The sequence below is a fragment of the Lepidochelys kempii genome, chromosome 11 (assembly GCF_965140265.1).
Source record: "Lepidochelys kempii isolate rLepKem1 chromosome 11, rLepKem1.hap2, whole genome shotgun sequence".
Taxonomy (NCBI): domain Eukaryota; kingdom Metazoa; phylum Chordata; order Testudines; family Cheloniidae; genus Lepidochelys; species Lepidochelys kempii.
Genome location: NC_133266.1, coordinates 41,944,721 through 41,967,058, shown reverse-complemented (window position 1 = coordinate 41,967,058; position 22,338 = coordinate 41,944,721). Strand labels below are relative to the sequence as shown.

Below are 22,338 nucleotides of genomic sequence, written 5' to 3'. Positions count from 1 at the left end.
TGATGTATGTGTTCCCTCTGATTCTGCTCATCAGCAAGGTCCTAGCAAAAATCAAAATCAGGCTCAGGTTATCGGGATTGCCCCAGCATGACCTCTCCAGCACTGATTTAGGATGCTATCAAGCTTGTTAGTTTTCCCTCTGTGGCCACTGCCTACCGACCGAAATTGCTGTCATAGGATCACGGTTGACTCTTGAATTCCAACCTTGCGCCCCTCCACCTCACTGCGTGGATATTGTGTGGCTGAAACCTGAGGAACGGGCCTGTTCAGAAGGGGTCTAGAAGGTCCTCCTTGAGAGTAGAAAGCCCCCGACTAGACAGACTTATCCAAAGTCAGCAAAGTGGATGAGGTTCTCCCATTGGGTGGCTGAACAGGGCATCTCCCCTTTGCGTTCTTCCATGCAGTCGATCTTAGGCTACCTGCTTCATTTTAAGGAACCAGGGCCTGGCACACTCCTCTATCAGGGTGCATCTGGTGGCCATTTCTGCCTTTCATCCACCAATCCGGGGCAGACTGTGTTCTCCCAGGATAAGACAGTTAAGTTCCTCAGAGGCCTTGAGAGACTTTTTCCTCAAGTTCGGGCCCCAGCCCCTCAGTGTGATCTCAATTTGGTTCTGTCCAAGCTCACAGGCCCGCCTGCCCTTTGAGACTTGGCCTCGTGCTTCCTGTCTCACCTATCGTGGAAGGTAGCTTTCGTGGTGGCGGTGATGTCAGCAAGGCGAGTCTCCAAACTGCGAGCCCTGACCTCAGAATTACCGTACATGGTCTTGTATAAGGACAAGGTCCAGGTTTGGCCCGACCCAGCCTTCCTTCCCATGGTGGTGTCTACTTTCCAAATGAGCCAGGAAATCTTCCTTCTAGTCTTCTACCCTAAGCCCTATGAGACGCTTTGGATGTAAGAAGAGCCCTCGGCTTTCTACCTAGATCGGACAAACCCTTTCCGCAAGTTGACTCAGCTTTTCATGTTTACAGTCCAGGTCACTTTTTGAATTTTAATGTTTTCCTCCAAAGCACCTGCAACCCCTCCCAGCTTGGTATTGTCCGCAAATTTTATAAGTGTACTCTCTATGCCATTATTTACATCATCGATGAAGATATTGAACAGAACTGGAGTCAGAACTGATCCCTGTGGGACCCCACTTGTTATGGCCTTACAGCATGACTGTGAATCACTAACTACTAACCCCCCCCATACACAAGGCTGTTATCCTCTCAAAGAGAGCTATCAGGTTGGTTTGACACAATTTTTTCTTGACAAATCCATGCTGACTGTTACTTATCACCTTAGTATCGTCTAGATATTTGCGAATTGATTGCTTAATTATTTGCTCCTTTATCTCTCTGGGGAGAGAAGTTAAACTGACTGGTCTGTAATTCCTCAGGTTGTCCTTATTTCCCTTTTTATAGATGGGCACTATATTTTCCCTTTTCCAGTCTTCTGGAGTCTCTCTCCCGTCTTCCATGACTTTACAAAGGTAATCGCTAATGGCTCAGATATCTCTTCAGTCAACTCCTTGAGTATTCTGGGATGCATTTCATCAGGCCCTGGTGACTTGAAGACATCTAATTTGTCCAAGTAATTTTTAACTTGTTCTTTTCCTATTTTAGCCTCTGATCCTACCTCATTTTCATGGGGATTCACTATGTTAGATGTCCAATCACCACCAACCTTCTTGGAGAAAACTGAAACAAAAGTCCTTAAGCATCTCTGCCATTTCCACATTTTCTGTTGTTATTTCTCTTCTCTCCCCACCCACCCCGCATTTAGTAATACGGCCACCCGAGGGCTTTTTCATGCAGTCACCGCCTTGTGGGCGGTGATGGGGGGAGGGGGGCAAAACAATGTTAACAACATAAAAATATAATTTTTCACAGAAACAAATTTACTAGCTGGCAAGTCTTTAATAATAATAATGAAAAAAAGGCAACCAAAAATGCAAGAGCAGCAGCAACAACAACATCAAAAAGAAAAGAACATGAAAAACACATTATTTTGTTTCTGTTCTCTTTAGGTCCAGTAAAGAATAGATAACTGTATGTTTTTATTATTGAGTCTGCAATAAAAACCTACATAAATTACAGTGATGTGTGTGTGTGTGTGTGTGTATATATATATAATATGCATTTTTGTTTTTCCTAAAGTTAATTAAGGCCATGTCTATACTGCACTTTCATAGTTAAAACTTCTGTTGTTCAGAGGCATGAACACCCCACCACCCTCAGAAGGACAAAAGTTTTAACAATGAAAAGCACCAGTGTGGACCGTGCTTCATTGGCGGGAGACCCTCTCCCAGTGACTAAGCTAACCCCCCTCGTTGGGGGGTGGTTTTATTGTTTTTTAACTGGGAGAGCGCTCTCCCAGCAAATAGGAGTGGCTACGCTGGGCACTTTACAACAGCATGGCTGTGCCGCTGCAACCGCACCATTGTAAAGTGCCCAGTGTAGATATAGCTTAAGCATTTTAGGAAAAATTGTCAGAGCGGCCACCAGCAAGAGTTGATGGCCGTGCGCTGAGGCTACCAACATTTTTCTTGTGAGAATCCCTAGAGGGTGCTGTCTGGATGCTCCTGGGTGGAGGAGGGAAAATGCAAACTTTTTTGTGTGGAAGCAAACCCAAAGACATTAAAATAGCTGGGAAGACAATTAGATAGAGTTCTGCAGTCTTCACAGTCATTCTTGGGAGCTGTCTGGGTGTACAGTGCTTCTGGTTATTATATTATGTGCTAAATACGGCAAGCTGCTGCTGCTACCTGTTCCATTGTTGACTGCTACTCATCGTGTCTGCAGGTGGACTGCTGATAGGAAGCATGGCATAACGCCAAAAATGCTTTGTAGGAAACATTCTTTGTTGGGAAAAAGTCCTTACTGATGATTCAGAAATCTGTTTACAGCATTACAGTCTCAAGAGTGACTATTATTTAAAATCTTTTAGTGAGGTCTCATTTTTAAGGCTTAGAGTCAGTAATGGCACCAAATATCTTTATTTATAGTTCTCTATTATTTTGCCAAACCCAGTTGTGGTGGGCACTTGGCTGATATTAAATTCTCATAGGGAGAAGCTTAGTTTTTAAAGCTTCCGTTTTGAGCCACAGAAGGCAGATGCAGGCAGCCAGATGTGAAGAGCTTTTAATTTGCTCATTCTATGGATACAGTATACTTCACTTACAGAACTGAGCCCAACAAATACATTTACATTACAAATTTTTGAGGTCCTTGCAGTGTCCAAAATCTGCTCTAGCTTTTCAGTGGTCTTTATTTTAAAGTTCCCACTCAAACACTAAGCTTGGTTAAAAAGAAAAGTGTTGAAATGTCAAAAATGTAAAGGCAGCAGCTGTTAAGTCAGTGAAGTCTGTTCGTGCCAGCTTGCTTGGCTTAATCAGAACAGGAGTGCAGGCACTCATGTATCTGAAAACTAAGTCAGGAAAAAGCCAAGTGGACTGCATTATATTTTCAAGCCGTTGGCAGGTGCTTGTAGCACTCCAAAATTGCTATGGGAGCAGATCATCTGATGGTGAAACCACTAATACTTCTGTGACTGACCATAACACAAAGAAAACAAACCATGTAAGTTCTCAGAGAGGGCAGCCTTTAAGAGGTACAGATGAAAGACTAACTTCAGCTTTGTTACTGATCCAAATTTAAAGTGTTTGTTCATCATTGCTTAAGAAGACTTGCACAGCTACCAGATGAATGAGTGCTATGTCTGATAAGTATCATTCTTTCAAATATCTGACAGGGACTGTGTTTATATATTGGTATAAGGAAAATCATGCCATTTATTAACTATAATATTTGCTTTACTTACTGCCCTCCAATGAGAGTATTAGTAGGCAACCCATGGCTATCTACTATTTAAAGAGGGGCTTCCTTCATCTAATCTACCTCAAACAGAAACTTGTATGGACAGATGAACCTGGCACTGTGACCTGGAGATAAATAACTAATTTGGGCTCTGCCAGACAGATGCAGTAGTGGAGACTTCCTCCAGAATTAAAATCTGAGGACTTTTCAGCAAATACACTGGATGATATCAACTGCTGGGATGGCTCATATATAGAGAATTAACCTCTTATGTTCGTCGGACCCTGGATCAAATAGCATTTAGTAGGCTAAAAAGCAATGCCTTCGATTGCACTAGTAAGCAGATAGGAGATAAGTGCAAAGCCACCGCATTAAGGAATCTACATTTATCAACTTTATAAAGTCAAGCAGGTAGACTACTGGAAGCTTCAAATAGTCTAAACTGCAGGTGGTCTTCAGGGATAGCCTTATGTAGATTGGCGTGCACTGATCCTAAGTAGATTTGATAAAATGGCATCCTGGTGCACCTCCAAGAAAAAAGATTGCAATCACCTACATCACGTGTAAAAATATGCTTTTGGCTATTGCTGCAACCTGAGAAGCCAGAAGCACTTTTAAGGGACCCATGGGTTGCAAATTTCTGTCTCAAATTGTGGGGTGTGTGCAAGCTCTTTCAAAAGAGGAAACAAATGCAGCACCCACCAAACCCACTAGTATAACTTCTGTCTCGTATATGAACTGAATACAAAAATATTATGCAACCTCTTTTCTGAAGACTTTGCAACAAATGTGTAGCATCTTGTAGTACTGCATACCAAAGTGTATGAGGCCATCTATGAAAACAACTTGAGAAATACATTGTCAAACATGCTCAAGCAACATGGAAACAGATGAAAGATTGTGTGGCTGTATGTAGGGATTTAAGTCACAAATGTGAATTTATAGAGGCATTGCTTTCAGAGACATTTAGTTACTTTTAGATAATCTCCTCCTCTTCCAAGAGAGGTCAGATTGAGAGTTTTCAGGGGGAAAGGGAAGTATAAGGTAGTACTTGTTCAAACTCTTTTCACAAGACTAGATATGTACACTTGAAATGCTAAAAAGAGATGCTGCTCTGAGTTGTATGTGTGGATGGAGTATGATCATGTGTGATTGCTTGGCTCCACTGCATCCTTCAGGGTTGTCTGCTTTGTGGGGGCAAGGGGAATAAATTGTGATAGTCTCCCAAGACCATCTCTTCTTGAAGCAAAAATGTGCTCTCATTCACAGTAGCTCCTGCAGATCTTCACAGTATTCTTTCCTCCTCTTTATTCCATGCTTTGAGCAGTGAAATACTTTAAATGTCAATATTGTTAATTGTCATTACTAGCATCTGAGTTAGGATCCATTGAGGTGAATGAGGCAGTTCTTTAAGCTATAATTTGTCTCTGCAAATTCAGCAGACGTATCTGTATCGTTCTGTATACTCTCTTTGAAGATTGTCCTCACAACCATAACAAACTAGAACCCCTTTTTTTAAAATGAAAGTTGAAATTCTATAGAACTAAAAAACAGCTTGGTGGAGGTACCAGTACATGCCATCATGCCAATTCAATGCTTTCAAAGATAAACTTTCAGTGTCAGTGTGCTTTAATGATGTATAATACTGTAAACATGCTTTCACTTGGGACTTAGCATCTGAAAATAATATATTGCTTATATACTCATATAGGGCTCATTCTTCAATTTATCAAGTTATTTCTAACTTTCAGATCAGTAGCATATGCATGTGAATACTGTAAGCAAAATTGTGCATAAAATAGCTTGATATTAAAGTACAACAGATACGCAAAGGAAGAATGAATTTTGTTAATATAGTTTTAGATTGGGGTTCTATGAAAAACACAAATTGTATACAGTGCTACTTAAGATATGAAAATAAAACAAACATTTTGTTAATTTGCTAATACTAGTCTAGAAATGTGATCTTTCAGTTACAGGTTGAGATGGCATAACTACTGTTCTGAGGTCTCTCTCCAAAGGCAAACCAAAACCATCCTGTTAAATGTATAATATGTGAACTGCAGACAGTTTTAAAATATAGGAGCCATCCTTAGTTTTTTCAGTTTTGAAAGATTTTGCTGATTTGTAATTCCTTTATGCTTCCAGTGGTATTTCTTCATTTTAACTGATGCTAATCTTAAAAATGGAAGAAACTGTGAGATGCCTGTATGCACCATAAAGAAGGCAATTTTTCATGACTCAGAGATACTGGGCCATTACGAAAATTAAGTTAGTTAAATTTGTGAGAAATGTAAAATCATAGTGGTTTTTTGAGACAGTATGTGATCATTCAATAACCATAAAAACAAAGGAACATGGAAGGTTGCATAGTCAGTATTAACATTGGCATTCCTGACTCACATGCTCAACTGCAACCTTAATATCTTATTAATATTATTTTGCATTTAATCTGTGAATGATAGTGACTTTGTTATATATCAGTGTTGCAGTGATATACCCGAGTCTATCACCTCTATCAATCAGGTGGCTGTCATGCTGTCTGGAGTGGTTCACGACCGTGAATGCCAACCTTAAGGCAGACTGTCAAAAAGCAGGATAGAGACCCCAAACTATTTGTATGTTCTGTAATTAGATTTCACTAAGCCAGTAACAAATGTGAACTCCTGAAACAGTATGACATTGCTTTGGAGTCAGATAGCCCCTTGGGCACTCGTGCCACTCAGGTAAGCTGGACTTAGTGATAGTTGGTTGCCATACACCGAAGATGACAAAAGATTCAGGTTGCTTCCAGTCCCAACAGACCAATCACTTATCCTAGGTCAATTTGTACCTCAGATGTCATACCAAAGACAATGCTTGTAGCCATTCCAGGAGTAAACTAAGGATTTATTAACTAGGAAAAAGAAATGAGATTTATTTACAGGTTAAAGCAGGTAAACACACACACACACAAATGAGTTAGTCTATGGTTCTAAAAGGTGACAGAGTTATAGTAAACTGTCAGCACCCAGGTTGACCCTGGGGATCTCTGCTTTTGTTTCATAGCTCCAGCCCTGTCAGAGTCCAAACAGTAAAAGAGATGAAAAATTTTCTTGTTCAGTCTTTTTCTTCTTCCAGAATTCAAGCTAATGGGATGAGCCCTTTTGCGCGTAGCCTATGGAGGGTCAATTAGCGAAGTCTTTGTATCGTGATGTCCCACAATTGGCCATTTAGTTTTGCTACTCCTTCCTGATGGCAAGAGACTATTCTGTCTGACAAGTTGACAGTTTCAGGGCAAACATTTTTTTTACAGTTAAAGCAAAAACTTACTTACATCTTTATCACATGCTGTTTGGTAATATTTAAGTGAAATTAATACGTGCAGCAATTTAAAAGCATTTCATAAAGTCTAAACACGTTATAAGTTCAGTACCCATCTCAACCCTACTAATTCATGTTGCTGGTTTGCAGCAATTAATTTGTTAGTGTTTGGCTGAGGCCTAAAGCTTTGGCAAGAGCTGGTACCTGGTTTGCCAGCATCACAGTGGCACATCCTGTTTCTGATAATATTACACTTGGACTTAGTGGGACAGATAGTAAATGTCGACCTCCAGGCCTATTATCTGGAAACTGCACTTTTCCTTCACGCTTCTGCTCAGAGATTTTCCTTTAGCTGTGTCTGTTCAACCCATGCATGTGCTCTATGCAACCTTGTGCTGCACACTGAGGGTATTTGGGACTTGGTGTGTGAATTGCCTATATTTCCTTCTCTACTGCCTTAGCCTGAGATGGAACACTAGCATGTCCACCTTGCGTTTTCCTCTGCGCATTCTGCAATTGTTCTTTTAGTTGGTTTAGTGTTTCCAGTTGGTGGTTGTTAGTACAGAATTAGAAAGGTTTCCCCCGCTTTTCTTTTTTACCCCTCTTTTTTTACATTTTTTTTAATATCTTCCAGGGAGCCTATTTTGCTTAGCTGAGTATGCCTGGTTTGACTGATAGGTTGAGGGTTCAGTTCCTCCCTCACCTCTTCCTGCAACCTTTTACCCACCTCCCCACATTTGAAGACTGCCTTCCCCAATTCCAACAGGCTTGACAGCCTATTACAACAGCCAAGCCCAGAATATCATAGGAATATGCTCAGCAGGTGCTTCTTCTAGGGCTATAAATGGGAGTTGGACTCTCAAATTATTTCACAGGATATTTCAAATGTGGGGACTTCCAGAGGTGGATCTATTCACCACATTCAGTAACAAGAAGCGTCCTTGGATCATCTTTGGAGGATGCCGTTCTCCTTCCCTGAACGAAATCTTTTCTCTGCATTTCCTCCAACCCTGCTAATACTATGAGTGATTAACAAGATCAGATAAGACAAGGCTAGGGTTATCCTTATAGTACCGACCAGGCTGAGACAGAGTCGAAGTCCTGACCTGCTTCACCTGTGTCTCCAATGGTCATTTAAACTTCCAGCCATCCTACATCTTCTCTCGCTGGATGCAAGTCCCATGCTTCAGGATTAGAAGCCACCTGCCTGACAGGAGTACCACAGGTGTTACTCAACAGTAGAAGGGAATCAGCTGGAATTACTCACCTTCAGTGGTTGAATCTTTTCCGTTTCTGGTGTGTCCATCACCATCTTGTGCTTTTAATCCTCTTCACTTTTAGTGGTCTTGGATTACCTGCTGAACTTGAAGAAATCAGTGATGTCAGTTAGCTCTGTTAAGGTTCGTCTAGTTGTGATGTCAGCATTTCATTCCTTGCTAAAAGGGTTTTCCAGATTTGCACGCCTTATGCTGTCAAGATTTATTAAGGGTTTGGGGAACATCTTCTCCAAGTTAAGGATCCTACTGTTACATGGGATCTCAAACTGGTACTTAAATACCTCCATAGGACCTTCCATTTGAAGCTATGGCAACCTGCTCCTTGCTTCGCTTATCTGTGAAGACAGCCTTTCTAGTAGCATTACACCAGCCCACAAGGTTGCGATAATTGGGGCCTTGATGGCGGAAACCTCCCCCCATTTACAGTGGTTTTCAAGGACAAGATCTCTTCATGGTCACACTCTCTAAATTCTCAGCTAAGTGCTGTTGGATTTTCATCTTAACTAGGCCATTGATCTACCAGCGGTTTTTTCTTAAATCACATAAATCTCAATGTGAGACCTCCTTTCATATTTTAGATGTTAGACAGGCATTGGCCTTCTACTTAGATTGGACCAAGCAGTTTTAAAGATCACATAGAGGAAAAACAGTCTGTCGCAGGGAGATCCAGTGTGGTCCACAATCTTTACACAGACTTTTGTGTTGGATCTCTGGGTGTGTCATTGCGTGCTAAGAAGGAACTGGTCCTCTACCCCTCTCCTCCCTCTACTTTCCCCCATCTCCCAAGGATAATAGCATGTTCTCCCAGATCACAGTTGACTTTCATAACTTTATTCAGGAACGTTCTGTTTTGAGATATGCAGAGCTGCTACATAGGTTTCTATATGCTATACCTTAGTCCATTCCATCAGATCTGATGAGGCACTTGGTACTGCTGTACTGTCTTCTGTCTTGGACTCAATTCAGAAGCTCCCTTCTGGGGATACTGCTCGGTGGTCATCTGAAGTGGAACACCTAAAGGGACTCTACTTTGAAGAAGAGGTAACTCGCCCGTGCACTAACTGTGGCTCTTAGAGATGCATGTCTTCCCTTCCCCACCCCCCATTGGTGCTCTACTACCTGCGTTCCTTTCCCTCTTTTTCAGATCGTTCTTCGTTGGATATTTAGATAGAGAAGGAACCGAGCTGTGGGCGGTCTGTCACACCGGCCTATATACCCTCTATAGAGCAGTGGTTCTCAAAGCCGGTCCGCCCCTTGTTCAGGGAAAGCCCCTGGTGGGCCGGGCCGGTTTGTTTACTTGCCGCGTCCGCACGTTAGGCCGATCGCAGCTCCCACTGGCCGTGGTTCGCTGCTCCAGGCCAGTGGGGGCTGCGGGAAGGGTGGACAGCACATCCCTTTTAAATTCACTTTGGAGTGCAACACGCCCCTGCCATTCAGAAAATCAAAGGAAAGCATAAAATAAAAGGTATAGGCGGGGGTGTGTGTGATATATATGAGAGAGAGCGAGAGAGCCAAAAAAAGTACTATGTAAATATTTCCTTCATCATATATCTTTTTGTAGGTTTGATTCAGTTCTTGTTTTCTAAATCATTGCTTTGGAAGATGCATGGGTGACATCTTGGATATTCATCGGTCAGTTAATGTTTCAGTTACAGCACAGTGGAGAATGGGTAAAGGGATGAACTCTCCGAGAATATGGACTCCTCTTAATGCATATTTCTCGAAGACCCAATTAAAATAATAAAAAGCAAAATTAAGTTTTTGGAAGAGGCTAATATGACCCCTAACTTATTGGTGCTCATATTAGTGAATGTCAAATAATTGTGTAAAGCCAAGTAGAAAAAATAAAAGTAGAAGCTCACATATTACTGTATTTGCCAATCATTAAACTTAAAAATACAGAAAGAGAATTTTCTTCACTTTGTTTATATTTTGTCTAGTAGTTTGTCCTTAGATAAGGCAGAAATATTAAAATTTACTAAAGCAGGAGCAAGTGTATGAGGAAATAAAACAGGAAGGCTCCTTACTTGGCTTTTTAAAAGGAAGAAACTCAAAATGCAATTAATGATTTTGGATGAATCAGGGAAATGATCAACATCTGCAAATCAGATTTGGAACACTTTACTATATACACATATGAATCCCATTGTTTATAACAAATACAGAAGACTACTTAGCTGAGAGAAACTTACGGTTGAAAAGAAATTGGAGTGAGTAAAAGGAGAACGTCAGAAGTTTCCAAAGTTTGAGGAAGCCGGCGCAGGACTAGAGATATTTCATACCAAAAACCATTCCTCTCCTTCAAAATCCTGCAGCTGTATAATTGAGAAAAAGAGAACTTTCTTCTAATGAGTTCGGTTTAGTTGTAATTGGTCTATATTTTTAACCAAAGATTCCACAGAAGATGAATCTGATAAACTTTTCTCCTTTTATTGAATTGGTATTATAAAACTTTCACAAGGCTCGATAAAATAACTACATTTATAGTTTGTTTAGAGATACTACGTGACCATAAGGAATATATTGAATAATATTTATAGAGCAGCAGACACAACTGACGACTCAGTGTAAAAAAGCAAAAGCAAAACCCAGCTATCTGAGTTCTAGATAAGGCCCTTAGCAGGGTGGAGTGGCATTTCCTTCCAACAATACTGGAAATTTGGATTTTGTCTTTATTCCTTAAAATGGCTATGGCTAGAACTGAAAGAAATGTATAAGTTAGAAAGAGTTTGAGCCCTGTTCTATACTTACTAAGTATGAAGATGCCAGAGGTTGAAGAGCTGGCTGTCCATGTGATGCAATAATCCCAATTCCAGAAGAAAGGCAGTTCACGAATAAGAATCCAAGATCATGGCAAGACAGATAGAAAAAAGGGTTAGAGCAACAACACAGCCCTGCTTGACACCAGTACAGATGGTGAACAGGTTAGTCTCCACCCCATTACAGAGGATGGTGGCGGTCATCCCATCATGAAGTAGCCTGAGAATACAAATGAACTTCAGTGGCCAACCAAACTTAGACAGGACCTTCTATATCCCTTCACGATTGATGGAATCAAAAGCCTTAGGTCAATTAATGCCACAAACTATGGTTGGTGGTGTTCTCTACGCTGTCCTTGCCTGTGTCTTATCTCAGCCCTCCCCAAAGCACTTCATGGCTTCTCCTCTCAGTCCCACACTCCTTGAATACCCCAACCTAATCTTTAATTCCATGTTCCTTGTGCAAGTCCCAGTCTTTCCCAACCCCACTCCAACTCCTTGTCCAATCTGTCTTCTGCCTGCTGGTTCCCTTTCCCACTACAGGGGCACAGCTGCAGCACTGCATCTAATCAGGTCACCAGGATTGTTATTACTGACTTCAGTATGCTGACGACTCTGCTATCCTTGCGCGCACACAGTCCGCCCTAGATCTTTTCTCAGGCATCTATCATAGCCCGGGACTTTTCCCTCAACATTGGGAAAACTAAGGTGCTCCATCAGCCTGCCCCAGCACAAATAGCCCCCCTTCTCCCACAAATTATCATTGGTAGTGAGCCCCTGGAAAACATGGAGCATTTCCCTTACCTTGGTAGCCACCTTTCCCAGACAGCCAATCTAGATGCGGAGATTGAACATAGGATCTGTTGTGCCCGTGTGTCTTTAGAACTGCGCAACTTTCCGATCTTTATTGCTAGAGATTTGCAAATGGAAACTAAGATCCTGGTCTACAGTGCAGTAGTCATCCCCACCCTCCTTTATGGGTTTGGGACATGGATGGCATACCAAAGCAATTCTAAGCGCCTGGAGTGATAGTAGCGCTGCCTTAGGAAGATTCCCCATAGCAGATAGGAAGACCATTGCACCAATGCCAGCTTTCTCTCTGCAGCTAACATCACCAGTGTTGGGGCAAAGATTATGAAACATCGACTTAGCTGAGCTGGTCGTTGTGTGCAGGTGTCTGCTCCTTGTCTTCCGAAGCAAATTCTCTTTTCTTAACTTAATCATGGTAAGAGGACCCGTGAGGGACAGAGGAAATGCTGCAAGGATTCCCTGAAAGTATATCTTAAGAAGGGGGCCACTGATCCCACGAATTGGGGAAGAGCTAGCTGGCAATAGACTTCAGTGGTGTTGCATCATACATCAAGCCTCAGCCTGTTTTGAAGAGAATCATCTTGCTCAAGAGTGAGGCTGAGAAATGGCAGAGGAAAAAGGAAATTGTACAGTATCCCAGCCAGCAGTAGTGCTCTCTTTAAGCAATCACCATGTCAAAAACTGTAGAGCACACATTCGATGATTCCACCATCATCCATGATGTTTCCCCTGGCAGACATCCTCCTTGTATCGAGGGATTGCTGCTGCCGCCGCACACTTACTGAAATCAACCTAGCTCCGGGGCTCAGGAATTTTTCATATCCCTGAATGCTGTAGTTAAGCTGACCTAAACGCTGGTGTAGAAGTGGCTAGCTTGACTTAAGAATTCTTCTGTTGACCTAGCTACCACCACTCAGGGAGGCAGATTACTGACATGGATGGGGAAAAAACCCTCCTGTTGAATATAGGAAGCAGTCTGCCCTACGGCATTCCAGCTTCATAGACACAGCCCTGCAGCAGTGTCCCTGTAATGCCCATAGTGTAGGCATGCCCTGATACTAGGTAGGCAAGGAGACAGGGAAAGGGAGCCAGTTGGGGGAAGGCTGAAATTGGACAAGAAGTTGGAGTGGAAGTGAGAAACTGGGACTTGTACAGGGAGCTTGGAATGAAAGAATAGGTTAGAGCAGGGGTGGGCTGACTTCTTTGCCCCGAGGGCCACATTGGGGTTGCAAAACTGAATGGAGGATCTGGGTAGGAAAGGCTGTGCCTCCCCAAACAGCCTGGTCTCCTCCCCCTCCCACTTACTGCCCCCCTCAGAACCCATGACCTATCCAACCCTCCCTGCTCCTTGTCCCTAGACCACCCACATCCAGCCCCCCCCCCCCCCCGCTTCCCATCCCCTGACTGTTGCCTCCCAGACCCCCGCTGCCTGGGGCACCACCCCCTGCTCACTGTCCCCTGACTGCCCTGCCCCCTGTCCACACCCCAGCCTCCTGCCAGGTCCCCCAGGACTCCCACACTTATTCAACCCCCCCCTGTTCCCTGCCTCCGTGGGCTGTAGTTTGCCCACCTCTGGTTAGAGGTACGTGAGGAGAGTGAGAGTGAGAGGAAGAACCACAAAGTGGTTGGGGGAGAATTGAGATAAGACTGGGGCAGGGACAGGCTGGAGGGGACAGAAATAGAAAGGATTGGGCTTGTGGGGAGTAGGGGAAGGATCTGGGACAACTAGAACACACTCCTTTGTGGAACTTTGTGTTTCTGAATCCGAAGATTTGTCTATTCTCAACCATCTTTGAAACCCACTGGCAAAGTATGTCTTATCCCAGTGTTGTATCAAGTTGAAGATGACAGCCTGCTGCTATCAGTTACTTCATTAGGTCAAGTGGCAGAAGCCTATGCTGTGAATCTGCTTGTGATCCATATGGATGTTAGCATAATTCCTTATAATTTAGGCTAAGATTTTGTCATGGTTATTTTTAGTAAAAGTCAAGAGCAATAAACAAAAATTCACAGAAGTCCGTGACCTGTCTGTGACTTTTGCTGCTGCGGCTCTGTGGTTTCCCCCTGCCACTGTGGTGGCTGGGAGTTGTGGGGTTCCCCCTCTGCCCGTGGCAGCTGGAAGCTGCAGGGGAGGGCCTCCTCTGCCTATGGCAGCTGGGAGCTGCAGGGTGACCATATTTCCCAAAGAGAATACAGGACACCTACTTGCCCAAGGTGTCTCATTCCCCTGTTGCAAGACTGTCACCCATCAATGGGAACCATGCAGGGTGCCCCCTGTCACTGGAACCCTGCCAGGGGCCCACTGGCTGCCAGCTCCAGAGTCCTGCAGCCCCTGGGGTTGAAGCAGAGAATGTCACGCAGGTCTCTGGAAGTCGGTTTCCATATCTTCCATGACCTCCATGACATAAATGTAGCCTTACTTATAATGTAAGGTTTTTTCAGTTTGCTTCCTAAAAATGCGGTCCTGCTGGAGGAAAAAGAGTGTGTGTGCATGTAATTACAGAGTGCTTAGTAATGCATATGCATTAATATTGCACAGCCATCCTTAATTCTAGCATTTTCTAACTTTTGTTTGACTTTGAAACTTTAGGTTCTTTTAACATTGTTTTTGGTCCATGATATGGACCTCTAGGTCTGATTATGCTATTAATGTACTAGAGAATTCCCTTTGCTTATGGGAATCCTAATCTGATTGTTTTAAATCTTCAAGCTTCTCGAACCCTACAAAGCAGACTTAGGTGGGACAAAGGATCTGGTCTTAAATGCCTGACCTTTATATGTATTATTTCTGAGTAATAAGGTTTTGTATGAGTTTGTTTTTCCTGAAAAAAAAATGTGGAAGGTTATGTAATGCCCTTCCCTGTCGTTAGATCAGGAGTGTATCTCTTTAGACAGTTAAGGAGTCAAATTCTTCGAACATTATATTCATGAGAGGTGACCAGAAGAGGGGGAAAAAACAGATTTGTACGTTTTTCTTCTTTGTGTATAAAAAGGTTTGAAAAGCTTAAAAACAAAAATCTCTTGCTTGTGTTTACATTCCTGATATTTTCTGAGAGTTATTTTCCCTGGTTTGCGGAAGGCTTTGGGGAGTCGGATATGAATTAGGAGTGCTTTCCACCCTTAGTTGAAAGGGTGTGAATGCTGAATCCCTAACAAAAGATTTTTTTTTTTTGTCCTTACAGTTTTAGGTATTTAAAACTTAGGTATTTAAAAATTGAATGTTTTAACATTTAAAAAACAAGCCAGACTATTTAGTTCAAAAGGTTTGAATAAAAATAGCTTCTCTTAATCAAATCCAAGATTTTTCTGAGGTTAAACCTACGAGTTATCTATAGAGTCTACCAGGAAAAATAGTAGACAAGACCCTGTATTTAAAATGCATTCAGAAATTTTGTCTCATTTTATATCTATATGATCTCTATTTTTTTTAAATAGATCAGGCAGCCTTTATACATCAAAAACAAGCAAAAGGGGACAAAAGACCATTGTTTCTTTTACAGATCTATTTTAAAAACAGAAATAGAGCCCATATTAACCTAAGTACTTCGTAGTATTTTGGATTTCTTTATGTGCTAAACAGTTTTAGTTGATATTGTTTGGTAATGAAACCTTTAACTTTTATCTTTCAGCAAGATTCCAGCCTTTCTGAACGTAGTGGATATTGCTGGTCTTGTGAAAGGAGCCCATGCTGGCCAGGGCCTAGGAAATGCCTTTTTGTCTCATATTAGCGCCTGTGATGGAATCTTTCATCTGATGCGTATGTAAATTCGTTAATTCATGTGAACTGTTTAGCGTAAGAATAATATTGTGACGTTTTGTTAAACAAAAACTATACAGTTAAGTAGAAAATGTCTATTTAAATGGGAAAAAATTTCTTCAGTTATACAATTGATGCTTATTGGGATTCTTTTCATACATGTTTTCGAGAACTCTCCCATTCTCAGATATGTAGTGACTTATTTACTCTTGATGGCATTGTTTGGTGTTCCAGCAAATGTAACCTTGAACTGATTTTTTGGGTTTGCAGTAACTTTATCTTTATCTGTTTTTCGGGGGAGGCTCAGAATGGAGGGATATCTTTAGTTTCACAAACAAGGAGGAATGACAAGTGTTAATGGAAGGTTGAACAGTGTGAGGGGAACGGGGTGGTGGTTTATAAACTGGTTACAGCACTACCTGCATCTCTGTTCTTTCTGATCTCTGAGTGCATCTCCTCAGATCTTGGACCTGCACAATCCAAGGATATAGTGATCACAATGTGCTGGGCTTCCTGATTACAGGCATCCAGAAGAGGTCCAGGCAACAACTGAGGATCTACCCTTTGAGGGCAAAGTGCCTGAATGGACAAGACACTCTATATTCCCTTAAGGATTTGAAGATGACACTGAGATCTCAGGGAATTTATGCTCCAGTTCCATACCCTAGCCCCTCCTGGTATCTGCTACCTCAAAGACCGAAAACACTCTGGTTTCCAACCAGAATATCCTCTGAAAAAGACCACGCTTTTACAGTTTCAGGGTAACTGCACCTCTAATCTCCCCTCTGTGGTCCTTTTGAGGAATGCCTGCTCAGTTCTCAGGCCTCTAGCTTTCTCCTCTTTCTGGGCAAGGACCTACATCCTACCCCTTCTGACTGGGAGTTTTATGTTGCAGTCCCTCTGCATGTCACTGTGATTATCCCAAGCAGGTCTTATAGAAGTCCAGCCCGGGGTCCTTAGTTTCTCTATAATGACAATGATAGTGTTTTTTTACTAGTGACCACACAGATTTTCCAGATCAGAATGTTTATTTACAGATAAGAAGCATACAGACAAAACCTATTCAAGTGTGTGTCTTCATAATGAACACCAATAAAAGTTTCTTGATTCCCTCTATAAGGATAATTCACCTGGGGGTGGAAATTGCTACCTCTGTGGCAAATGTCTACTTGTCACTGGACAGATTCCACAAGATCCAGAACCTGATGTCCAGGTTGGTAAGATTTACCAGGCCACTCTGTGTCTGCAGCCACTGGGCTTCCTGGTTTTATGTATAGGAATCATCCCATGGCAAGGCCTCATATCGGGTGTCTGTAAGCTTTTTCTCTTTAAAAGGGTGGAAACGTTCACTGCAATGCATGCAAGATCAAGTACTAGTTCCATACCAGTGCCGAAGACTTTAAAATGGGTGGAAAATCCCAGGGATCATTCACAGGGGTCTTTCCATATGCCTTCTAGACCCATGGGTACTCACAAATGATGCCAGTCTATGGGATGGGGGGTACATCTGGGGCACAAGAGAATGCAAGGTATCTGGAACTCTAGGGAAAGGAACCAGAGTATCAACCTGTTGGTCTAGATCAGGGTGGGCAAACTACGGCCCGTGGGCTGCATCCGGCCCATCGGATGTTTTTAATCTGTCCCTCAAGCTCCTGCCAGGGAGAGGGGTTGGGAGATTTCCCCGCTCCAGCCAAGGAGTGGGGTTGGAAGCTTGCCTTGCTCTGCGCTGCGTCGCGTCGCTCCCGGAAGCAGGAGCAGCCATGGGGCTCCACACGCTGCCCCCACCCCAAGTGCCAGCTCTGAAGCTCCCATTGGCCGGATACCGCGGCAGTGGGAGCTGCGGGGGTGGTGCCTGCGGATCGGGCAGCGCACAGAGCAGCATGGCCCCGCCTCCAGAGGGGGGTGGGCCACTGTTTCCAGGAGCTGCTTCAGGTGAGCGCTGCCTGGATCCTGCACCCCTGAGCCCCCCACCGTGCCCCCAACCCTGTGCCCCAGCCCTGATCGCCCTCCAAATCCTTTGATCCCAGTCCGTAGCACCCTCTTGCACCCCAAATCCTTCATCCCCAGCCCCACCCCAGTCTGCTGCTCCAGCCGAGAGCACCCTCCCATCCTCGATCCCAGCCTGGAGCACTCTCCTTCACCCCAAACCTCTCATACCCAGCCCCACCCCAGAGTCTGTACCCCCAGCCGGAGCCCTCATCCCCCCCTGTGCTCCCGAATCCCCTGCCCGAGCCAGCCCTCCATACAATTTCCATACCGAGATGTGCTCCTCAGGCCAAAAAGTATTCCCACCCCTGGTCTAGACTGACAGCTCTGAGCTCATACTAAGGTTCCAGTTACCTAGAGGGGGATTATGTTCTGGAGCAGTTGAACAACTCAATCACTGTGGCCTGTATGCACAAACCGGGGGAACAGGGAAAGTAACTCTATGTGCAAAAGTAATGGAATAGGCATAAAAGAATTGAAAAGGCAGTCTGGCTCAGCAGATGCACTGGCAACAACTCAGAATGGTGCCTAAATCTGGAAGTCTTCACTCTGATCTCACAGGCATTCAGCCTCTTGGTAGTTGGCCTGTTTGCCAGTCACAAGAACACAAAGTGGCGGGGATGCAGATCCCAAGGCCCTGGAGACTGATGCTTTTTCACACAGATGGCCACAAGGCCTGCTATATACATTCCCTCTCTTTCCACTTTTAGGAAAGGTGGGTCCCGAGTATAAGGCATGAAGAAGCAAAGTGATAGTACTAGCTCTGCATTGGCCAAAGAGACCATGGTTCTCTGATCTGATGGAATTGAAATTAGAATTACCATTGCAGCTTCCATTGAGACCAGACATCCTTTACCAAGGCTCTTTTCTCTGTTCTGACCCAGACTGTCTGACAGTCTGGCTATCGAGAGGGAAGTGTTAGCTGCATTTGATCTATCTTCCAAAGTGATCAGAACTCTCCTCTACCCCAGGAGAGCTTGCACACTAAAGGCCTGCTACGCCATCTGGACCAGGCTTAGCTTGTGGTGTCAAGAATACAATAAAAATCCCAAGGAGCCTGGTGATATATCCGCAATGAAGTACGTAAACAAGGACTCTTCCTTCTCAAGGAAGCAAGCAAGCTATGAAACCTGTGCCCTCTTAACTCTGATAGAAGTCTGTCTTTCACCAACCATGAGTGGTCATTGCTGAAATCCATCAGCAGTTCAATATTCTACAGGTGGATGAATCTGGTGAGAGACCTGTTTGCCACCAAGGACAGTGCCAAGTGCCCTAACTTCTGTTTTGGAGGAGGCATGAATCCAGGTGCTTTGCCAGGTGCCTTTTTTTTTTTTTTTTTTTTTTGCTCCTTCCCATTGATTCTGTTCATCCCCAGCCTGATTGCTGAAGCCAGAGAAGACTGGGCCAGACTCATTCTCATAGTTCCCTACTGGGCAAGGCAGTTCTGGCTGACAGACCTGCAAATGTCCATGCAGCCATAGATCAGGCTGTCAGCTCATGCTCCTCATTCTTGCTATCTTGAAGAAGATACTGCTTGGTGGTCACCTATAATGTGATCCACAATTACACCTACTCAAAGAATAGTTAGTTACCCTACAGTAACTTCCTTTGAGATGTTGTGGTCAGTATGGCTCCCACTGTTCATCCCCGCTCTGTCCTTCATGCCTGCATATGGGGGCACAGGGCATATGCATGGCCCCAACAGACAATGCTATTTAAAAGATTCTGAACTCACACGCCAGAGGCGCATGTGCCTCTGCAGTGGAATCCACACTGACTAAAACATTTTGAAGAACCAGTTAGTTTAGGGTAAGTAACTTTTAATGTTCTTTTAATGATGGAACATATTATAGGAAGGTAGAGGGCCAGATCCTCGCTCAGGTAAATTTGGTGTGGGTTCATGGAAGCTGACTTACTCCAGCTGAGGTGCTGGCTCAGAATCTGGAGGCCTTACTGATATGTGAATTGACATGTAAATATCATAAACTGCTTGAATATTGCTTGAGATATATTTGTTATAATTAGAAAACAAAATACATATGTGAAAAACTACTTTTCTTCAAGGTCAGTTTTTGTATAAAGCAGTGTGGCAATTTTTTTTTTTTTTTTTTTAAACCATGTAGTCAGCTACAGTTGTAATCATGCTCAATATTTTTGAAATCTTGTTTTACAGGTATCCTTAATGCACTTTTGTTTGTTGGCAAGATATTCTGAGGTATTGCAGCAGTTATGAAATTATTGTTGCTTTAGGTCTTATTTTGTCCCTAAGAATGAACAAGGCAATGCTGGTGCCTTTTAGATGATCTCTATCTCACTTTTGCTTGCCCTTCTAGCAACAAGAATGAATGAAACTGCGTTATATTCTTCTTCTTTTAACCAAAATTGAAGTCTGTTAGACTTTAAGGTGTGCTGATTGCTCTGTAGACATGAAGAACTTACGTAATATCTAGGGGTATATTTATTTCTAATGTGAAGCAAATTAGTTTGGATATGAGACGTCAAGTTTTTTTCCTAATGTAAGCTACCTTTTTTTTTTTTTTTTGGTACTTTCTCCATAATACTATAGGGAAAAAATTATGTGGTACTAGTAGCTGGTGAGGGAGACTCTGCATTTTTCCTATCATTTTATTGTTGCAACAAATTTGGGGTTAATTTACAAGAATATTATACGTACCTAGGTCATATGTGGAATTGTTTTCAGTACTAGGTACTCACAGTATTTGTACTCAAATATGTCTTTGGTCATCTCAACAAGATATTGTACAATGTTTCCAGAAGGGCATATTTTTTAAAATGGGGGTGGGGGGGATGTGAGAAAACCTTGATCTATGCAGGAAATAGCCCGACTTGATTATGTAAAGAGCTGTCACTTTGGATGGGCTAGCACCAGCAGGAGAGTGAATTTGTGTGGGGGGGTGGAGGGTGAGAAAACCTGGATTTGTGCTGGAAATGGCCCACCTGTTGATCACTTTAGATAAGCTATTACCAGCAGGACAGTGGGGTGGGAGGAGGTATTGTTTCATGATTTCTGTGTGTATATAAAGTCTGCTGCAGTTTCCACGGTAAACATCTGATGAAGTGAGCTGTAGCTCACGAAAGCTCATGCTCAAATAAATTGGTTAGTCTCTAAGGTGCCACAAGTACTCCTTTTCTTTTTGCGAATACAGACTAACACGGCTGTTCCTCTGAAACCTTTTTAAAATTTGTTTCAGTTAATAGTGTTAATACATCTGAACCATCACAGTGGCTAGATGAAAACTGTCAGTTTTTAGTTACCTGAACCTATCATTTAGAACAAAAGCATGCCAACCATTTGATTTACAGTAGGGGAAAAAATTAAAACTGTGGTTTGAAAGTAAATGGTTCCAGTAGTGCATCTTATAAACATACATTGAAGCTTGCTTTTAAAATCTAATTCAGTAAATATAAGCAAGAATAAAAATTAGTTTTAATTATTGCTGAAGGAATCTGTCCCACAGCTCTTGTTTTACTGCAGTGGAACTATAATACAAAATCTTTGTTCTCACCACTTAGTATGAAAATGTGAATATAAGTATTTAAGGATTAAAAGAGGAATCTAGACACACAGTACCTGAAACTGTGCAAACTCTTTGATATATGAACCAAAAAAAAGCGTGTGTGTGTGTGAGCAAAGATCTATAAGTTACACAAAACAATCTGAATGTGAAAACACTGGCAAACTCTACTTTGAAAAATTCAATTAATAGTGTCAGTTTTTAATCTCAACAAAAATGCATAATTATTAGTTGATACACTAGTCATTTTTAGCCAAGATAGAATCTCCATTTATTTACACGATGCAGTCTAATTCCATTTATTTAGGGGAGTACAGATTGAACGTGGGGAGATCATTACTGTAAAAACAAAAAAACCCATGCCCCTTACTTTAAAAAAAAGTCAGATCATGCAGAATAATTTTAAACCCCTAATAACTCAATCCAATCAAAAGTCTTTTAAAATATCAGAGTGCATATGTTGAACTCAAGGAGTGTCTCCATCCCACATTACAGGTTTCTGTCTAGAACAGCTGAAGCGCTATAGTTGGTTGGTTGTATTTTTTTTAATGTAATCACGAACAGCTTTTATAATGGCAAGTAGGTTTTCTATAGAGAATCCTCTGTTTCGCATAGCTTAGTGTTGGATTACCTTGTCAGTAGTTGTTAGAGAAGCATCCATTGGTGGAATTCTTGATGCCCAAAGAAGCCTGTAAACTGTGATCCAGCCCCAATCTGCATTATTTTTCTCCCAGATTACAGCATGTATATGCACTTTTTTCGGTCCTACAGAATTTTGAAGTCCTAGATTGTGAAGCTACTTTTTCTTTTTAAACTATTCTTACGTTAGCTTCATTCTTTTACATTACTATCCCCATTAGAAAGGTTCATTTAGACATCAAGAGAAGCAGCAACAATTGTTTTAACTCAAAACAAAAGCAGTTTTCTGGACAAGTTTCTGTGGCCTCTTCCCATAGTCTCAAGACAGAGTGTTTGTGTTCCCAGAGAGCTTGGAGCCAGGTTTGATGGAAGAATTATTCACTTTTCTCCTTGGGCAATCTTTTTTCCTTTTTCCTAGCTGCATAGGGCAAATGAGTTTTGAAAATAATAGAGAATGTTCTTTCAAAGTC

The 22,338-nt window shown here is 42.4% G+C and overlaps 1 protein-coding gene across 4 annotated transcripts in view; it reads left to right on the top strand.

The window, feature by feature from the left end:
• OLA1 (Obg like ATPase 1) overlaps nucleotides 1-22,338 on the top strand; it is a 201,560-nt gene that overhangs the window by 18,429 nt on the left and 160,793 nt on the right. For all 4 annotated transcript variants that reach the window (XM_073305886.1, XM_073305885.1, XM_073305884.1 and 1 more), the window contains one exon: nucleotides 15,580-15,707. In XM_073305886.1, coding sequence (XP_073161987.1) covers nucleotides 15,580-15,707 — 128 coding nt within the window. The remainder of the gene's footprint in view (nucleotides 1-15,579; nucleotides 15,708-22,338) is intronic.